This window comes from Strix aluco, chromosome 1 (genome assembly GCF_031877795.1).
Source record: "Strix aluco isolate bStrAlu1 chromosome 1, bStrAlu1.hap1, whole genome shotgun sequence".
Classification (NCBI taxonomy): Eukaryota; Metazoa; Chordata; class Aves; order Strigiformes; family Strigidae; genus Strix; species Strix aluco.
Window position 1 is genome coordinate 169,390,001 of NC_133931.1, and position 20,234 is coordinate 169,410,234.

The following is a 20,234-nucleotide window of genomic DNA, read 5'->3' on the forward strand; positions in this document are numbered from 1 at the left end:
AGGGACACTGTCCCAACCGTGGGAAGCGTTAAGACTGATTTAGTGGTAGTCTGCAATGGCTATTTTCCAGAAAATTGTACAGCTTTGCAAAAATGTTAATATCTGTCCAAAGCAGATGAAATATAGAACCCTTACCTCATCACAGAATAATATTGTATGAGAAGGGATTTGGCTAAGAGCACTGGGTAGTGTTTCCTCGCCTTGAGTCTAGGATGTGTGTTTGCTGCTTAACTTCCTTCCCTTTTTTTTCCACCAAGGATCTCATTCTCAGTTCTGGTTTTCTTTCCTCTAGAGAGATATTTCCATACTTGGTTGTAGTGATTGGCCTAGAGAATGTGTTGGTTCTCACCAAGTCAGTTGTCTCTACACCTGTTGACCTGGAAGTGAAGCTACGCATTGCCCAAGGTATGCAGCCTCTCTGCAAAGCTGTTCAGAGAGAGAAAATTAGGGTAACCCAAGGACTGGGAGATGGGGAATGATCTTAATTCTGGTCTGTGAAGGAAACAAGGACCGTGTGTGTTGAATGTGAGTTGTATTCTCTTAGTCTTTTTGTACTGTTTTTGTTGATTCCAAGAACCAGTATAACCCTGTAATTGTAGGCACTGCTTTTTAAGATTGTTGACTGAAGCTAAACAAGTTTAAAAAACTGTTAGTAAGGGAGAGCTGTATCTCCTGGTATAGATAGTTAGCACCTTGACCTCTCATGTCATGGATATCGTAAGCACAGTCCACAGGTCATATGAAGTTCTGCTGAGTCTGTGACAAAATTATCTTCTCTATTATCGATACACTCTGTACCTGCATAAGGATTTGAGTGTGCCCAAACCATGGATAAGTGGAGTTTGCAAACTTAAAAGGTGTTTCTAAACATCAAGGGAAGAGAGATTCTAGAGTGATGTCTAGAAAAAATCTACATAGTTTTAAAAATACAAGTGGTTTGTATCCTAGATCGAAAACAGGACTCAAAAACTCAGTGGTCCTTTACACTTCTGGATCCCTGTATTGCCCAGTGCAGTACCCTACAACTGCTTAAATCAGGACGGTTTTGTGAGCTGAGAGAGTCGTCCTGAGCTCCCTTTGTAGTTAATGATAATCCTGCTAATAAAGACATTGGGACTCTACAGTCCAGTTCTTAGATACTCAAAATAGGTCAGATGAATTTTAGTCTGAAAGTGCCTTTTTTGCCTGTTGTCTGTAGACAATTTTAAAGAAGAGAAATTTAGTTCCTTTTTGCTGTGCTCACATCTGTTCACTAGTGAACAGTCTCCTTTTACCTGTCTTTGCATGTTCTTTCTCCAGGCTTGAGCAATGAGAGCTGGTCGATTATGAAGAATATGGCGACAGAGCTTGGGATCATCTTGATCGGGTATTTCACCCTTGTCCCAGCCATCCAGGTGAGCATGGCTGATCGGTTGGAGTTTGCAGGACAGAGACTTGTAGGCACTGCAGAAATGCAGTGTGCAGTGTTCTGCTCCCCTCTCTGGCTGGTGGGATTAAAAGTCTGTTAGTGGGAAACGTGCACATCTATACAATGTGGATCCTTCCAGGAGCTAGCCTTCTGGCCAGCAGCCGCTTCTGGGTCCCCAGAGTGGGTCCAGAGGCCACAAGGATGATGGGGGGCTGGAGCACCTCCCCTGTGAGGACAGGCTGAGAGAGTTGGGGGGGTTCAGGCTGGAGAAGAGAAGGCTCCGGGGAGACCTTAGAGCGGCCTCCCAGGACTTAAAGGGGCTACAGGAAAGGAGGGAGGGACTCTTGATCAGGGGGTGTAGGGATAGGATGAGGGGTAACAGTTTTAAACTGACAGAGGGGAGATTTAGATTAGATGTAAGGAAGAAATTCTTCCCTGTGAGGGTGGTGAGGCCCTGGCACAGGTTGCCCAGAGCAGCTGTGGCTGCCCCCTCCCTGGAAGGGTTCAAGGCCAGGTTGGACGGGGCTTTGGGCAACCTGGGCTAGTGGAAGGTGTCCCTGCCCGGGGCAGGGGGGTTGGAGCTGGATGATCCTTAAGGTCCGTCCCAACCCAAACCAGTCTGTGATCCCATGATTCTGTGATTCAGTTCATCCAGTAGTTGGCCCTGGATCTTTGCTCTCCCCAGGCGCCCTTACACACCCACACACACACCCCCCGCCACACGCACACGTAGGTCTCTCAGTCGCCTCCCAGCCTCCCCCAGTCCCTCTGGCAGTTGGCCTGGAGCCCCTGGTCCATCTGGTACCCAGCTCCTCCAACTCTCTGGCTCAGGGACACCCACAAACCTGGCTCCCAAGCCATCACCCTGCTCACCAGCTGCCTGGCTCAGTAGTCACTAGTGATCACACACTGACAGGGACACTCTGACGCGCTCCAGTTGCTGGTGACCCAGACACATGGGCTCCTGTGCCCCGTGGGCCCTGTTCCAGTTGCTGGTACTTAGACCCTCGCTCCAGTTGCCGGCACCACGGACGCAGGGGGTTGTACAGGACACGTGGGTTTGGAGAGCCTCTCACTGACCCATCGTGATGGCTGTCACCCCCCACCACGGGGCTGATCCCTTTGCTGTGGCAGCCCTGGGAGGAGCCGGAGCAGGGGCTCGTTTCCCTCCTGACTGTCCGTCCATGCTCCTTGTGTTTGTGGAAACAAACTTCCCGTCACAGAACTTAACACTGCCCAGTGTCTTTGCTGTGGGGATGTCTTTACTCCAACCTTGAAGTGCCTTTTTGTGAACTTATAAATGGATGGAAGGAAAAAACAAAACCCTACTGCAGAATATTTGCTTTCAGAATTAGAGTGAACCGTCTGTTTGGGGCCCTTTCACCAGATTGACAAATCTGCAGGTTTTTACAACCACAGATGTCACTGTCTCAGTTTCATGAGTGGGTAAACTGAACGCTCAAGGCAGAATGATTTGTCAGGGGTCGTGTCGCTGGGTCTGTATTGCACTGAAAATAGCACCAAGGTCTTCTGCCTCGCAGTGCGTTACTGTCTCTGCTGCACAGTCCCCTTTGCAGGACTCTGCTTGCTGAGTTGTATCAGGAATCTGACACCATTTGATTTCTGATCCTTGACCAAGCAGGGCTTGTTGCTGGTGAGCTACATGAACAGAAGTACTGCCTAGAGAAATCCTCATCACCAATTCCGTAGCACCCAGACTTCAGGGAGGTGTCAGCTTGTTGTCTCTGGGAATTTCTAGCGGGCGCAGTCAGCAAGCAAAGGCAGGAGCACCCCGGCATCTACGTGAGGCTGCTCTGGGCCCTCGCTGGTCATGCATGACCTGTGTGAAGAGGGGTGGGTTGTGTATATCCTTGCTTTAACATCAGGGACTCACCAGTAGAAACTGCAGATTAAAGCGTATTATAATTTAAGAAGATTAAACATTCAGGTTGGGCTGGAGCTTTGCAGGCTGAACTTCGCAGTTCCTGAGCTGCTCTCGCAGTATCCAAGAGGACAGCAAGAGAGGAGCTACAGTAGAATTCCCCAGGCTAGGCCAGCCACCTATTGTGGCCTAATTTTTTTCATTTGAAGCTGATTGCAGAGATGTGCTCAGCTCAAACACTGGCACGATCCATTCTTCGGGTCTAAATTGGGCTCATTCATATGGTATATTAGCCATATTCATTGCTGCGCTGCTTGACCTCAGAAAGTGAAGTCTGTGAGGTGAGCGTCGTGCCAGCAGCCCTGTCGTGTGGACACTGCTGGGACAGTTCACTTTCTTGTTGCACTTTGCTATAGAGGAGCTTGCAGGGTGCGCCGATTACAGGAGATAAAGGGTTGTGCTAAAAGGGACGGGGCAGAGCCATAGAACAGTGTCAGTAGAGCCAGGGGGAAAAGACACCATGCCCACACCCCCATATCATCTCTGTTAAAGTACTCCTGGTTATTACAGCGTTTCGGTGTGATGGCATCCACTCTGCTCTCTGTGTGATCCTGTCTTTCCTTGGATGCTCGTTTTCTCCAGAGGAAGAATCTCGCTGTCTGTTAAAGACTGACGGCTGCTCTGCTGGAGGCTGGCGTGTGCCCTTTATCTTCATCCCTGAGAGTGAAGGACACTGCACAGATAACGTGCTGTCCTCGCATTGCAGAGTCCAAGGAATCTGGCAGAAAGAGAAGCCAGGCTGTGTAAATCTGGCAGGGACCTTTGCTCTCGGCTGCCAGAGGGAGCAGCGCAGTGCTGGGGTCGTTCCGGTGCTGTCTGGTTTAGGGAAAAACAGAAGAGGGAGGCATTTCTCTCCTGAAGGCTCTCACCTGCCCCGAGGGCTGTAATGGGTCTTGTCCTTTGGCTCAGTTACTCCTTGGCAGCGCAACTCATTTAGCAGAAGAGAATTTTCTGTGTTTTCTGTGGCTCTCCTTGTCCTAAAATAGGGTTTGGCTTCAGATGAGAACTGCCCATCCACTTTAAATGATTGTGAGCAGCAATGAAATCCTATTGCCCTGCATTGCAGGTGGGTAGAGACCCCTGTTCTCCTGGCACAGTGTCACTGTTGATGTCCTGGGATGCTGCAGGGGGATGTGCCGAGCGCTCGTCCTCTGCTTTTCATCTCTTATCCGCTACCTTGTACTGAAGTTCACACACCGATAGCCCAATCCTGCACCCTGGGGAAATCGCTTTGGGTCTTGCCATAGGGTGTGCAGTATCCAAGTATAAGAAGATTTTAGATTTCCAGAACTAGCAGCTTCAGATGTCTCTAATCCTAAGGGGAGTAAGTGGAAGTATTAACAGAATTAATAGCTCTCTATGCAGAGCCTGCCGTTTGTGGAGCCTGTGTTTGCCAAGGTCTGGGTGCGATCCAGATGGACGTTGCTTTCCTTCTGGTTTTCTCCTTGAGAGGAACCTGTGTTGTGTTTTCATCCTGCTCCCAAAACCTCCTGTCAGATGTTGGGGAAGGGGCTAAACCTGATCAGAACGTGCTTCCTTGTGCTGCTGTCTCTGGGAGGTCTGGGGAGGGACAGCTGACCTAGTGGGTTATCTTGCTTCATACCACACTGATTTTTAAATAACGAGTTGATTGTTTATGTTTCGAGAACAGATCGGACAGGATGGGGAGACTTCAAGGTTTGTTTCGAGGTTTTGGATAGCCTTTCATGCTATCTCTTTTTCATTTCACCGTGCTGATATTGGCCTCTAGCCTTATGCAAGAAACTGGGGCAGACAGGGGAAGGAGGGGGACAAAAGAAATGAATCTCTACGGTCTCTCTTCTTCCCCGTAGGTGGATGTGTCCTGGCTTGGTGTGCAGGTAGTGAGCACGCCACCACGCTAGCAGGCGGGCAGTGAATGGCACTGGGTGTTTGCCAGCTCTGTTCCACAAGTGAGGGCCAGAGTCTTTCATCTGTTGTTTTGCCTAAGGTTTTTACTCTTGCTGACGTTCAGCTTTCTTGATCTCTCCATGTTTACTAGATCCCTTTTGGGTCCTGACAGGTCCTGACAGAAATTTGTACCTTCAAGGGAAACAAGACACCTCTCAAAAATATTTTAATTCTGTGTTGCTGTGAAGTTTTGAATGTCGTGGGGGAGAGGGGATGGCACTTAGCCCTAATGGGGATTAGGGTAAGAGTGTGCATTTGTTTTATAGGGATAATCCGGGAGCTGACTGCGTTTCTGCTGCTGGGCAGAATCTTTTAATCCTTATTTCTGCAGTGGCACCTGCTGGGGAAAGTGGAGCATTACAGGACGGTTCTTGCAAGTGTTGTTTCCCATATGCTTGGTGTTTAGGGTGTTTAGAGACCTCTGAGAGGGGGTACAGGACTTTTCTTCCAGGGACAGAGGAAGGAAATTTGCCCATCAAACGTACAGTAGCCAAAAGTGTGATTTAAGCAGAAATGGTTTAGCTGGGGCTCTGGAGAATGGCTACAGACAAGTGCACAGATGTACAGTGGCTTCAGCGGCCTGTCTTTGGTTGGAGAGTGGTTGATCCAGTTCCTGAGCAACCTGTGTTCCTGGAGGAATTGTAAACCAGAGCTGAGGTTTATTGGTAAAGTGAAGTGTTGCCGTTGGAGGCTGTTTGGCCTTGTGGTTTGAACGCATAGGCTGAGAGCTCTGGCTGCAGTCCTGCCACGGCTTTGTGAACTGGGAAAACATCCTCTGATGGTTTTTCCTATGGTGCTTTGATGGTTTATGGCTAAGAAGAATGAAGAATGTGAACCTGAATAGATAGACTCTTGAATTCTCACACAGACTTTTCTAGCACTAAACTCTCAACTGTTACAAAATATCGATAATAGGATTTGTCAGTAAAACAGGCTCAGGCCCTCACCTTGGGCAAGATTTTGTCGAGTTTCCCTTTTTCTGAAGTTGAAATATTTACCGTTGTCTCGCAGCTGCTGTTGCTAATCAGTGTGTCCTGTCTGCAGGAGTTCTGCCTCTTTGCTGTGGTCGGCCTGGTGTCTGACTTCTTCCTGCAGATGTTTTTCTTCACTACCGTGCTGTCCATTGACATTCGCCGTATGGAGGTAAGGAAGGGCCAAGAACACGGGGTTTTGCCTTGGGTTTTCTTTCTCTGCTGTTGTGAAAGAATTAAAGGAAGCACAGTCTGTGATTTTCACTCTCTAAACAGAAAAGACCGAGCTGTAAAAGTGGCAGGGCAGTACTTGCTTGGTTACACATATGCAGGGATTGGGGACAGGACACCTGAGGGAGCAGGACACCCTCAGGTATATAAACATGCAGATTTGGAGTAAATGGGCTGGAAGGAGACACGGTCACAAACAGATGACTGTGGCTGGACAAAAAAAAGAGAGTGTGTGCTGGAGAGAAGCTGGGACAGATTGACTCGAGGGTGAAGGTGGGAACTCAGATGTGGGCATGTATCAAAGATAGCTGTCTCTGCACACATTTCTCTCGAGGGACCTCATCACCATGGCTCTCTCACGCTTGCTTTTCTCTTGGCAGCTCGCTGATCTGAACAAAAGGTTGCCAGCAGAAGCCTGCATGCCCCCAGCGAAGCCTGTCAGCCGCTCTCAGCGCTACGAACGCCAGCCAGCTATGCGCCCTGCCACCCCCCACACCATCACCCTGCAGCCCTCGTCTTTCAGGAATCTGCGCCTGCCAAAGAGACTGCGGGTGATTTACTTCTTCGCCAGGACCCGGCTGGCCCAGAGACTCATCATGGTATGCCATGTGGTGTCGGTTATCCTCTGCCCCTTCCTGCTGGACGCTAACCCAACCCAAAAAGGCTTTCACGGGGCGGGATGAAAAGCCCAGCATTTTCACACGTCCTTGTTCCCCTGCAAGACTTATGCTGCTGGATGGTAAATACCATTCAAGAAGTACTTCCCCAAGAACATCGCTCTGCGTGCGTTAGCTCCAGGGCTCTGCTGTTTGCCTGATGTTTGGGTGGTAGCGGGTAATTTTCTGATACTTGCTTTGAGACAAAAATCTGCTTTTATATAAGCAGATTTACAAGGACTATGAGAGAAAAGATTTTTACAAAGCGGAAATTATGTTTTGTTCCTGCAGATAATGTGGATGAAAGACATGGAGATACTTTGCTACATGAAAGACTAAGGCTTTTCCTTTTGCAGGTGTAACTGCAGTGGTTGCACCAGTCACTACCCCTGCTTGTCCCCCCCATCTCCATTCTGGATGTCCATAATGGAAGCAGAGGAATGTGTGTGTTCCTCAGCTCTACAAACCACAGCCCAGTCTGTTACTGCCAACTAACACTGATGGCAGTTGAAGTTAAATTAATACATCAGCCTGTGAACTGTGGCTGCTGCGGTAGGTCTTGCAGAGTTCATGAACCAGCACCCTGAATTAAGCCTTTCCGGCCCTGTTTGAGGGTGGCAGGCGTGCTGGTCCTAGCTGCCAGCAAGGAGTCTCTTTCCTGCTGTGCATTTCTGTGGAAGAAGTGGGGTTCTTGCCATCAGGGTGAGCTGGATGGCTCACAGAAAAGTAGTGTTCAGCTTTTGTGCGTGCTGTGCAACCTCTCCTGATCCTCTTAGAGGAGAAGTGTCTGCAGGGGGTAAGAGTGTAACTGAGTGCAGGGTGTACCCGTGGTTGGGATGTTGTTGGTCAGCTCAGGCAGCTGACGAGGCGTTGGAGGAAGAGTGTGAAGGCCCTGTACTGACCGGGCTTGTCTCTTTGCTCACCGTGTGTAGGCTGGGACGGTGATCTGGATTGGAATCCTGGTTTACACGGATCCTGCTGGTCTCCGCACCTACCTCACATCACAGGTCACCGAACAGAGTCCTTTGGGTGAAGCAGGTCTGCCTCCTATGCCTGTTCCTGGAGGGGTCCTACCTGCTGGGGACCCCAAGATTGATCTCTCAGTCTTCCCATCGGACCCTATCCAGCTGTCAGAAAACCAGACGCAGCAGCGTGAGCAGAAGTCAGGGCTGGAATCCCTGAGCAGGCTGGAGACAAACCAGCACACCTGGGCCCAAGGACCAGAGGGCAAAGGCAATGGACAGACAGAGCTTGGAACTGAAGCAGAGGTTACCTGGGGACCAGAGGATGAGGAGATTTGGAGGAAGCTTTCCTTCAGACACTGGCCATCCCTCTTCAGCTACTACAATATCACTCTGGCCAAAAGGCAAGTAGACTGGCATCGAGTGCCACGGGCACTTTGAGTTGTGGAGTTGCCCCCAAGTATTTTTCTTTCTTCTGTCCTTCATCCTTCTGAGGTAGATAATTTGCATTTCAGTGGCTTACTCCAAATGTGTCTTCAGGAGGAGACTATTAAACAGGCCCTCCTGTGTGGTGCGGAGGTACCAGACTCTCCAGGGCTGCCTGTATCAGAATAAGGGTTGTGTTTCTGTCTGTGCTCTTGGGTGTATTACTTGCTTGTTGCCTTACTTTACTCTGGAGGTGACGTTTAGAATTTTGTAAAACAATATATGATCATCTGTAAGTGATGGGGATGGTACGTGTGAGGAATAGAGACATCTGAGCTGAAGAAACTTCTCGGTGAGATCATCTAGCCTGCAGGAAACTGGACCAGATCATTTAATTACTTGAATGTGTGTGATCCATTTGATCTCATCAGTAGTTCATTCCACTGTTGGCTCTTCCCCTCTCCCACAAAGTTAAGGGTTAAGACCTGGGAAATACCTTTAGAGAAAAGTATTTCAAAGGAGGTCTTTAGAATACCTAAAACTACTGGACTGAAAGTACATACGGAGACCCACCTTGGCGGGTAGTGAGAAGATGAGCTAGATTACCTGTTAAGATTTTTGTGTCTTTTTGTGTTTGTTGTTCCTAAGCTATTCCGATTTTTCCACTCCTTCAGATACATCAGCATCCTTCCAGCAATCCCTGTCACGCTGTACCTGAACCCACAAGAGGCCTTAGAAGTGCGGCATCCCCAGGAGGCCAACCGCTACCACCCCTTCTTATCTCCGAGCAGCGGGAAGCTGGGTGCTGAAGCTCAGCCTGACCAAGCCTCATCCAAGCTGCAAGGGCACCAGGATGTCACTCTTTACAAGTAAAAGTCCTCGATACAGCCTTCTGACCATGCCTTAACCCCCTTGGTGACACGGGTTGCTCTTTGCCTGTCTGGCTCTTCTCCTGGGTGTTTGACCAAAAAACATGTGTAAAGCTTCCGTGCAAAATCCTGTAATGCTTGGGACGCTCCAGCTTAGCTAGTGCAGCATTAAATTAATCTCTCCTGGCACAGTTTTCCTCAGCAGGAGATGATGTGTGCATCCCAGGTAGTTAGCACACGTGATGCATTACAGGGTTTGTCGCCAGGTAACAGGGATAGGAGTTGGTCTTTGGGAATAAATGTCGTGATCCAGTAATGCTTTATTGGGTGTTTGATCAAACTCTCACGCGAGCAAGGACCTTCCTTTCCTACTGAGAGGAGGGGTGCACAGCTTGCCGTCTGAATCTGCAGTTCTCCTTTGGCTGTGTTGAACACACTTGATACTATCCCAAACCCCATTTAGTGTTTTTCTCACTGTCAGAATTGCCATGTACTTTTCTTACTGAAAAGTCTGAAAATCTTGTTGAAATTGACATTTCCCATTTAAAAAAGCCTTTTAATTTTCCAGACACCACTATAGCTTATTGAAAATTTTTCTCAGCTGAAAAATTTAGACCAGCAACATGTACAATACTTGCACAGTACGTTTCAAACTCAATCTGTGGACTAGTAATTGGATCTTTATCTCACCTTCTCTTTGTCTTTGTCTCTCCCACCAGGGTCGCTGCTCTGGGTCTGGCCTCGGGCATTATCCTGGTCCTCCTGCTCTTCTGCCTCTACAGGGTGTTCTGCCCCAAAAACTATGGGCAGAACGGGCTCTCGCACAGCAGGAGGAAGAGGGGGGACCTGCCCTGTGACGATTATGGCTACTCCCCACCTGAGACTGAGATCGTCCCCTTGGTTCTCCGGGGTCACCTCATGGTAGGTCAGACAGCTGCAGTCCTTACAAGAAAAGCGTTTTACTGACTTGTGCCACACATCTTCTGTTTTCTTTGTTTTATTTAAATAACAGCCCTCACGGAGGACAGACCAGCTGTGCAGCCTTAGTGTAATGCAGCCATGGAGGCTAACAGCTGGGGCGAATGCTAGAGAGAGAGTGAGTTAGATACTGTAGCATGAAGTTTCCTGCAGCACTTTTCCATTTCTTCCTGTTATTAAATCGCTGATGATACCTTCTCTGTGTAACTAACTGTTGGCTTTTATTGGCTGGGCTGATCCATCCTTCTTTGCTGGGGTAGCTCTAGGTTCCTGATAATCAATGCCTACAGGATCCTTTTTTCCTGCTTCCCAAAAGTTAGTGCATAGTTTTGAGCTGTTAAGTGTTGTTTCTAGTGCTAAAAGCATCCATGGGTTTGCACACAAGTGTGCTGCTGCTCGGTTCGCTCATTTTTCTTGAGGAGAAAGGTGTTTCCTCCCATTTTGAGAGGAAACAAAGCACTCGGGCATCCAGTCAGATGGAGTTTGAAACACCGTGCCATGTCTTCCAGGGAAGCTGCACCTCTGTTCCTGATCCTACCGTCTCTTTGGGACATACATTGTCAGGGAAAGGGAAGAGAGATGGAGTCTTGTTTGATTTGCAGCAGTCTAGCGCACATCCACGACTCCAGATGCTCATATTCTCTCAGTATCCCGAAGTTGCTAAGCCAGCCACGTAGTTTTGACATAAAATTTATCAACTATAGAGTTCCTCAGCCACACACAAGGTGATTGTCAGAGCCCAGAGGCCTTGGTGGTGCTACGTGCTCAGCTGTGCGTGTTCTTCCTTCCCAGGACATCGAGTGTCTGGCTAGTGACGGGATGCTGCTCGTCAGCTGCTGCCTGGTGGGCCAGATCCGTGTGTGGGATGCTCAGACTGGTGACTGCCTCACCGTTATTCCCAAACCGAGGTACGTGGTGTCTGTCCCAGGTCACTCAGCCGTGGGCAGGTCCCTCCACAGTCACTGTGCGGCAGCTGGTGCAAACCCCTCCGTAAGAAATCAGCCCGCTCCAATGGTACAGGTGGGAGGACTGAGCTTTTATTACTGTGTTTTAGGTTGCGAAGAGACAGCAGTGGCATTTTTGATTACCAGGAAAGCTGGGATCATAGTCCGGACGGCAAGAACGGTCTGGACGACTCTTTTGAGAACAGTCACCAGCTCAAAAGGATGCTCAGCCCTCCCCAGCCTCTGCTTTTCTGCGACCAGCCGGACCTCACGTCTCTCATCGACACGAACTTCTCTGAGCGGGTGAAGGTGGCCGAGTCAGAGACGCGGCTCCGTGCTGTGGGCAGTCGCCAGAAGGAGATGGGCTACGACTTCAGCAGCCTGGTTGGGAAAGCGTACGAAGAGCACGGCACCTCCAACTGCGTGAACTTCGCCGGCCTCTCGGCCCCGCACGGGCAGGCCGGCTTCTGCGCGGCGGGGAGCGGCGCTCCCCGCTCCCTGGGCTGCGGGGCCGAGGAGGGGGGCTGCGCCGGCCGCAGGAGGAGCCTGGGGGACGAGTCGTTTACGGGATTTGACAAATCGTCACCGCTGCCTTCCTGGGGAGGAGACTTGGAGAGCTCTGTCTGGAGCCTGGACCTGCAAGGGAACCTGATTGTGGCTGGCCGGAGCAACGGGAAGCTGGAGGTGAGGAGCGAGGCTCGCTGCCAGCCCAGGCACTGGCTCAGCTGCTCTCAGCGTGCTCAGACTGAGGAAGCTTAAAGATTGCCGTGTCGTTGAGTAACGTTGCCGGTCAGTCATGAAATGAGGCAAAATTGACAGGAATTCTATAGGAATGATACAGGTTTTGAAGCACAATTTAATCAGAAATTGAAATCTCCAACAAGAAACTTTCAGAATTAGTTTGGTTTTAATTTCATTTTTGGAAATTAAGTCAGAATTTTTCCTTCGAAATAAATGCAGGGTTTTCTTTTAAACAAACACATTTTGAAATAAAATTTTTAATTATTCTTGACCAATTCTACCTGTGTTGCACATGAGCAGCTCTCACTCTTCCCAACAAAGGCACAGGCAGGCCACTCTGTTGTTTCTTTGTCCTTTAACTAGGGTTTTCAGTGCAGATAGTTTCTTCTGAGCTGCTGCCTTGAGACACTGACTGAGTTTTGCTGCTGAATGTTGTTTCCAGTCCACATCACGATATTGCTTTAAAGTCCAGAGCACTTCATGCTTGGGATGGGGCAGATGTGGGGCTGACTGGGAGCAAAGAGGGGTGCTGCAGAGCTGGAAACAGGGTGCACCAGGGCTAGCGTTCGTTGTGACCCCAGCAAGAAAGGCACGCAGGTTTTGCAGCATTGATTAAAATACCATTTATTGGCAGTAATGCTAGAATAAAAGAGAGGATGGTGTGATCTTACATCCCTCCTGTTGCCCCACGTTGTGTAGCCCTGGGCAGACCTCCCGTCTGAGCACGGCACGGGTTACATGGCTCACCAGCTCCTCCATGTCTTCTGGTCAGGATGACGGCGTTAACCCCTTCTCCTTCCAGGTCTGGGATGCTATCGAGGGGACCCTCCGTAGCAGTAACGACGAAGGTCAATCTGGCATCACAGCGCTCGTCTTCCTGAACAACAGGTAACTGCGTTTGTGCTCGGTGGGCCCCTGCGAGGGGAGGAGAACACATGGTGTAAGGCAGGACCCCAACCCTGACCCTCCTGCCACAGAGGTCCAACAGCTCCCGACGGCAGAGGCTCAGCTGGGAAATCTCCTTCCCACCTGTCCAGCTCCCAAGCTGGGCTTGGCAGAGCGAGCTCTCCTGTTCCAGCAGCCACTTCTTCTCCACACGGATGTTCAGCCTTTCTAGTAGCTGAATATCCAGAACAACTCAGGGCTGGAACATGGAGCCTTTGGGTCGCTGGTGCTGTCATTCAAGAGGCGCTGCCATTTGCCAATTTATTCTGCAGTCTGAGCTTAATATAATTTCTGAGCCTTCTTCCTTGCAATCCTTAAAAGCCTGCGTGGTTTGTGCTCTGCCTCGGAAGGGGTCTGGTCTCAGGGCTGCGAGAGCAGGGAAGGGCCTCTCCTCACATGCCTGCGTCTCTCCCTCAGGATCGTCACTGCCCGGTTGAATGGCTCTTTAGATTTCTTTTCGCTAGAGACACACACGTCCTTGAACCACCTGCAGTTCCGAGGTAAGCAGGCGCCTCAGTGTGCTGTGCGCTGCTCTGAGCTCCTCCGAGCCTTTTCCTCTTCCCTTGCCTCCTTGTAGCTGACTCTTCCTCATACCCTTTTCATAAGCTTTCATAACAATGCTCTGCTCCAGCTGCTCTGGAGAGGTGAGGAGTACTCTGGGAGTTCCCTATGCAGGGAGAGCGTCTCAAGTGCTGGTTTTCTGCAGATCTGGAGGGCGAGATGTGTGTTCTAGGGCCAGCTCTGCCCTCCTCTCCCACTTCTTACTTTCTCCTTCAGCAAGGTCTGTTCTCATTTGCACACCCCGTACATAACCACGATACAGCTCGGGGCCTCGGCACAACCGCGACACGCACAAAGCTCGTCCGTGGTGGTAACTGGTTCGCAGTGCCGTGACTCCTTTGGTTCTGGAGTGGCCTGGAGGGGAGAGAATCCTTGGCCTTGCTCTGGGAGAACGGTTGTGTTCCTGGGGGGATGTCCTGGGGTCTGCAAGCTGTAGATCTGGAAGTGGAGCAGGCTCTGCAGGAAAGGACTGGTTGTGGAAAGAGCTTTTCCCCATAGAGTGCAGAGAGTCTTGTGCCCAGCTCTGGGGCTTCAGGGACCTCAGTCCTGCAGAAGATTTACTGTGTAGGGGCCAGTGGTCTGCAGAAGGGAGTTCTGCTGCTGAGGACCCTGTTGGAGACACCCCCCCCCGCCTCCAGTTGTTCATGAGCGCTGGGCAGCTGTAGCTTCTGTTGGTGTCAGCTAGTGTGCTGATTGTTCAGCTCCTTGAAGAACCAGGTTCTAATTCCTTCAAGTTCAGCATCTGGGTATCCCTGATACCACACCTGGGTGATACTAATCTTGGAGTGTAAGGCTGTGTCTGCTGCAGTGAGGAGCCAGGTCTGATGGGGAGCGGCTGAGGGAACTGGGGGGGTTTAGTCTGGAGAAGAGGAGGCTGAGGGGAGACCTCATGGCCCTCTACAACCCCCCGAAAGGAGGGTGCAGAGAGGGGGGATGAGTCTCTTGAGCCAAGGAACCAGCGCCAGGACCAGAGGGAATGGCCTCAAGCTGCGCCAGGGCAGGGTCAGACTGGCTCTTAGGAAGGATTTCTTTGCAGAAGGGGTTGTTGGGCGTTGGAATGGGCTGCCCAGGGCAGGGGGGGAGTCCCCATCCCTGGAGGGGTTGAAGAGTCGGGTTGAGCCACCGCTGAGGGATCTGGTGGAATTGGGAACGGTCAGGGTGAGGTTCATGGTTGGGCTGGAGGAGCTTCAGGGGCTTTTCCAACCATGATGATTCTGGGATTCTGAGGACTTACCTCCATGTCTCGCCGCAGGAGCCCCGAGCAGAAGCAGCATCCCATCCTCCCCCGTGTTCAGCAGCAGCGACGTCATCGTGTGCCAGCTGACACACACCGTGTCCTGCGCCCACCAGAAGCCCATCACGGCGCTGAAGGCTGCGGCTGGACGGCTGGTCACTGGGAGCCAGGACCACACTCTGAGAGTAAGGCTTCCCCCGCCGCAGTCCTGGGCTGACTGGAGGGCTGTGGGGGCTGGACACTGGGGGACACGAGCTTGTCTCATGCATGGCAGGGTGGTGGTGGGGGGACAAAGGGAAGTGAGTGTTCAGGTGGGGGGTGGGAGCCCAATCCAGTGCGATCCTGAGGCTCCCCACGTTGTGTTCGTCTGCCTGGGTGGGGGCTCCTCACTGGAGTTAGGATGGAGCCTTCTGTGAGCCGTCTTCCTAAGCAGAGCGTGGGATCCTCTTGCCTTAGGGCTGGGTTGACCTTGTAAATAGTGGGGTCTGGGGTATCCCCTGGCTTAGTCACAGAATCATTTAGGTTGGAAAGGAGCTTTAAGATCATTGAGACCAACCGTTAACCCAACACTGGCAGGGTCAGCACTAACCGTGTCCCTCAGTGCCGCAGCTACGCGACTCAACCCCTTCCCTGGGCAGCCTTTTCCAGTGCTGGACAACCTTTTGGAAAAATTCCTTCACCAAATATCCGATCTAAACCTCCCCTGGCACAACTTGAGGCCATTCTATCCCTTGTAAAGCTCCAGAGGTGCGGCGCCGCAGCACGCCTGCCCCGTGGACACTCACATCTGCCTCTTCTGCCCCGCAGGTGTTTCGGCTGGAAGACTCGTGCTGTTTGTTCACGCTGCAGGGTCACTCGGGAGCCATCACAGCTGTGTACATCGACCAGGTAAGGTGCACACAGGAGGAACAGCCTTTACACACGCCTGCTGAGCCGCCGGTTCCGCCGGAGGGACCCAGCTGGGGGCCTCTTCTGGTTTGCACCTGGAGAAGCTGACATGTGCTTCTCTGAGGACACGGAGGGTTCACTGCCCACCGTAACCGTGTGCTCACCACCTCCCTTACAAGCCGAACTGGTGTTTTCCCATCCAGTTCACTGTGAGCACCGCAGTCCCTTTCTCTGGAGGCGGTTTGTCTCCCTGCCCTGTTTGGAGCAGGAAAGCCCCGCTCCTGCTGTGCTCGTGCTGCTGGGCCAACCGTTCCCAACACAGCTCTGAAGCCAGGCAGCCTCCGACAGCAGAGCCAGCAGCACGGGGCTGAAACAGGCCTGGGAAGTGTTCCCTGCCCAGTGAATGTCAGCCCTCCTGGGGAGCCAGGGAGCGTGGGCTTAGCTGAGCTGATGCACAGCCTGCGCTGCCAGGGCTGGTGAGGTGAGCGAGGCTTAGACCGGGCCTAGCAGAGCCTGCCCTGTCCTGCAGTGAGCCCCCAGGCAGGCTTTGGTCCCAGCTCCCCTTGAAGGATGAGAGCCACGCCTGCCTGCTTTTGTCCCGGGTGGAGTGGCGCTCCTCCCTGGTAGGAGAAAAGTAACAATACATTTATTGATACAAACCAGCGATTTGACGAAGTTTGATAGTAAATGTCTAAAGGATTATATCTGCACGATGATCCTTCATATCAGTTGGGATTTCAAAGTTTAGCACGCTCTTAATCACTTGCCGAGAATCTGGTGCAGCAAGGAATCCCTCAGCCCGGAGCAGTGACCTTGCGAGGCGGCCCCGCTCGAGGGGGGAGCCCGGCGCAGCCCGCGGCCGTGCAGGAGAGCGCAGCGGGCCCCGGATGATGGACTGACTCAGTCCTGTTTACATAACCCACCTCAGAAGTTAGTTTCTTCCAAACATGGCTTGAGTCAGACCCTGACCAGCGCCGTGGTGAGGTGAAATTTGAAATTAGCCCTTGGCTGTTGCGCTGTTACCTGTCCCGCCATCCCTGACGGGTCCGTAGGGTCGATCCCCGCTGGTGCTCACCACTGGAGTAGGGTTACGGGCAGTACGGGGCGGGGGGAGCACACTGCCACAGCTTTCCAGCTCGGGTTCAATAAATTTAGGGGCGGGGGGCCTGGTGAGTTTGGGGATTTGTCACCTCCAGCCTGCCCAAATGGCAGGGAACTACCGAGCTGGCGGCTCAGCCTTGTCCCACGGTCCTGTGCCCTCCTCCTCGCCCTCCTCCTCGCCCTCCTCCTCGCCCTCCTCCTCGCCCTCCTCCTCGCCCTCCTCCTCGCCCTCCTCCTCGCCCTCCTCCTCGCCCTCCTCCTCGCCCTCCTCCTCGCCCTCCTCCTCGCCCTCCTCCTCGCCCTCCTCCTCGCCCTCCTCCTCGCCCTCCTCCTCGCCCTCCTCCTCGCCCTCCTCCTCGCCCTCCTCCTCGCCCTCCTCCTCGCCCTCCTCCTCGCCCTCCTCCTCGCCCTCCTCCTCGCCCTCCTCCTCGCCCTCCTCCTCGCCCTCCTCCTCGCCCTCCTCCTCGCCCTCCTCCTCGCCCTCCTCCTCGCCCTCCTCCTCGCCCTCGGCGCTGCAAAGCCCCGTGCAATGGAAGGGTCACCGTCCTGGGCGGTCCCTGACCCGGCTCTGCCCCTGTCCTTGCAGACGATGGTGCTCGCGAGCGGCGGCCAGGATGGTGCCATCTGCCTCTGGGATGTGCTGACGGGGAGCAAGGTCAGCCACATGTACGCCCACCGAGGGGACGTCACCTCCCTCACCTGCACGACGTCCTGCGTCATCAGCAGCGGCTTGGACGACGTGATCAGCATCTGGGACCGCAGCTCGGGGATCAAGCTCTATTCTATCCAGCAGGTTGGTAGCAGGGCAGCAGCCAGGGAAAGGTTAAGGGGGCTCCTGGGCTTTTTTGGACCCCATCAAACCCCACAGACACCTCTGCTGGGCTTGTAGTGCGGAGGGGTCTCTGCTTAAACTCCATGTGCTTTGGAAAACTTCCTTGTTTGTAAATCACAGAATCACAGGATGGTTTGGGTTGGGAAGGACCTTAAAGATAATCCAGTTCCAGCCCCCCTGCCACAGGCAGGGACACCTTCCACTAGCCCAGGTTGCCCAAAGCCCCGTCCAACCTGGCCTTGAACCCTTCCAGGGAGGGGGCAGCCACAGCTGCTCTGGGCAACCTGTGCCAGGGCCTCATCACCCTCACAGGGGAGAATTTCTTCCTTAGATCTAATCTAAATTTCCCCTCTTGCAGTTTAAAACCGTTACCCCTCATCCCATCCCTACACCCCTGATCAAGAGTCCCTCCCCCCTTTCCTGTAGCCCCTTTAAGTCCTGGGAGGCCGCTCTAAGGTCTCCCCGGAGCCTTCTCTTCTCCAGCTGAACCCCCCCAACTCTCTCAGCCTGTCCTCACAGGGGGGTGCTCCAGCCCCCTGAGCATCTTCGTGGCCTCCTCTGGCCCCGCTCGAGCAGGTCCGTGTTCTTCTGCTGTTGGTGCCCCCAGAGCTGGACCCAGCACTGCAGGGGGGTCTCAGGAGAGCGGAGCAGAGGGGGAGAATCCCCCCCCTCGCCCTGCTGCCCACACTGCTCTGGGTGCAGCCCAATCAGTTTTCCATCCACTCATACCCCCAAGTCCTTCTCCTTGGGGCTGCTCTCAATCCCTTCATCCCCCAGCCTGTGTTTGTGCTTGGGATTGCCCCGACCCATGGGCAGGACCTTGCCCTTGGCCTTGTTGCACTCCACGAGGTTGGCACTGTCCCACCTCTCCAGCCCCTCTGGCTGACGCTGTAACATGCACAGGCGCAGAAAAGCCCAATTCTGGTGCTTGGCCGGGCTCCCCCATCCCCCTGTGAGGCCCCGTGGTCCCGTTCCAGCGCGGAGGCGCCCGTGGGGCCGGGCTGGCCGCGGGGCTGCGGCTGAACGGCCTCATCCTGGCCAGGGCAGGGGGGTTCCTGCCCACTGACCTCCCTCTGGTCCCGCGCAGGAGCTGGGCTGCGGTGCCAGCCTGGGCGTCATCTCCGACAACCTGCTGGTGACGGGCGGCCAGGGCTGCGTCTCCTTCTGGGACATCGGCTATGGCGACCTGCTCCAGACCGTCTACCTGGGGAAGAGCAACGAATCGCAGCCGGCGCGGCAGATCCTGGTGCTGGAGAACGCCGCCATCGTCTGCAACTTCGGCAGCGAGCTCAGCCTGGTCTACGTGCCCTCGGTGCTGGAGAAGCTGGACTGAGGAGGAGGAGGGGGCAGGTGGCGGCGGGGGGGGACAGGGGGCAGCAGAGGGGTGGGCACCGTGGGTGAGGGGACGGGGACACCAGCTCCCCTGCTCTGCCTTCCCCCCGAAACCGGACTCTCGGCACCCAGCGGCCTGAGCCCTCCCCTATTCCCTGCCCCTTCTGCGTGGTCCCTGGGGCTCCCCAGTGTCCCGATGGTCCTGGCTGCCACAGGGAGGGAGCGCCCGAGGTGCTGAGCTCTGCCCCAGCACCCTGCTCAGGCTGGGGCGGCGGTGGGGACAGCCCGCGGGGGGCTGCGGCAGCTCTCCTGGGGTGCCCGAAGGAGGGCAGCAGGTGCCGGAGGGCGAGTGGCGCTGCCTCTTGCTCTGAGCTGAGCTAAGCCGGGCCCAGCTCTGGCTCAGTGGGGCCCAGCTTGGGCCCAGCCCGCGGGGGAGCGGGGCAGGAGCAGGCAGCGCTGCCTGGCCACCTCCCAGCTGGCCAGGGCCGGGGGGGGGCCAGCTGAGCCCCCACTGCTTGGCTCGGCCTCCACGTGCCTTGGGGTGCAGGCAGAGCCCCCCGCCCTGCCCTGGGCGGGCTCTGTGCCGCAGCCCCCCCTGCCCTATTTATTTATACGCTGTATATATTTATTTATTACGGCAGGAGAGCGCAGGAGCAGCGCCCGCCCTCGTGCCCCCAGAGCTGGGCCTCAGCCCCACACCCGCTCCCTGACGCCCTTCCCAGCTTCCTCCTGCGCCCAGTTCGCAGCAATAGCACCTTCCTCCTCCTCCTCCCACTGCAGCTGGGCTCAGGCTGGGACCCCCCACCCTCCCTGGAGGCTCTGGGGGAATAAAAACCACCCCCCCCACCCTCGGTGCATGGGGAGCCAGGAGGCCACAGCGAGACCAAAGGGCCCTGCTGTCAGCACCCCCAGCGAGGGGGCTGCTCCCCCCAAGCTCCTCCATGGGGGGGGCTTGGGGCTCTGCTGCACCCCTGAGGGTTGGGGGGGGGGGGTCCCCAGGCCCTCCTGCCCTCCATCACTAACCCCCAGCAGAGCAGAGGCAGCACTGGGGCAGGTGGGAGGCCCTGAGGGGCCTGGCTCGCCCCCCTCCCCGCCTCGGGTGGCCTTAGCCCAGCTGTACGCTTTGTACTGTACAGGGGACGCTTTTGTACCGGATCGTGTTTTATAACGTGTACGAGGACACCTCCATTAAACGGAACTAACCCGAGCAGGGCTCAGCTGCTGCTGCCACCCCCCCAAACCCCAGGGCCGCCCACCCCGGGGCCGCAGCAGAGACCCCCACCG

General features: G+C 54.0%; 1 protein-coding gene across 4 annotated transcripts in view; it reads left to right on the forward strand.

Annotated features, from left to right (window-relative positions):
• The window catches only part of SCAP (SREBF chaperone), a 65,919-nt gene extending 45,762 nt beyond the window's left edge, over positions 1-20,157 (forward strand). For all 4 annotated transcript variants that reach the window (XM_074844669.1, XM_074844660.1, XM_074844652.1 and 1 more), the window contains 15 exons: positions 293-405; positions 1,300-1,394; positions 6,324-6,422; positions 6,862-7,080; positions 8,070-8,503; positions 9,200-9,394; positions 10,114-10,315; positions 11,165-11,280; positions 11,427-12,000; positions 12,860-12,945; positions 13,420-13,502; positions 14,816-14,982; positions 15,605-15,685; positions 17,373-17,579; positions 18,706-20,157. In XM_074844669.1, coding sequence (XP_074700770.1) covers positions 293-405; positions 1,300-1,394; positions 6,324-6,422; positions 6,862-7,080; positions 8,070-8,503; positions 9,200-9,394; positions 10,114-10,315; positions 11,165-11,280; positions 11,427-12,000; positions 12,860-12,945; positions 13,420-13,502; positions 14,816-14,982; positions 15,605-15,685; positions 17,373-17,579; positions 18,706-18,951 — 2,917 coding nt within the window. In that variant the 3' untranslated portion in view covers positions 18,952-20,157. The remainder of the gene's footprint in view (positions 1-292; positions 406-1,299; positions 1,395-6,323; positions 6,423-6,861; positions 7,081-8,069; positions 8,504-9,199; positions 9,395-10,113; positions 10,316-11,164; positions 11,281-11,426; positions 12,001-12,859; positions 12,946-13,419; positions 13,503-14,815; positions 14,983-15,604; positions 15,686-17,372; positions 17,580-18,705) is intronic.
• Positions 20,158-20,234: the final 77 nt, after the last annotated feature.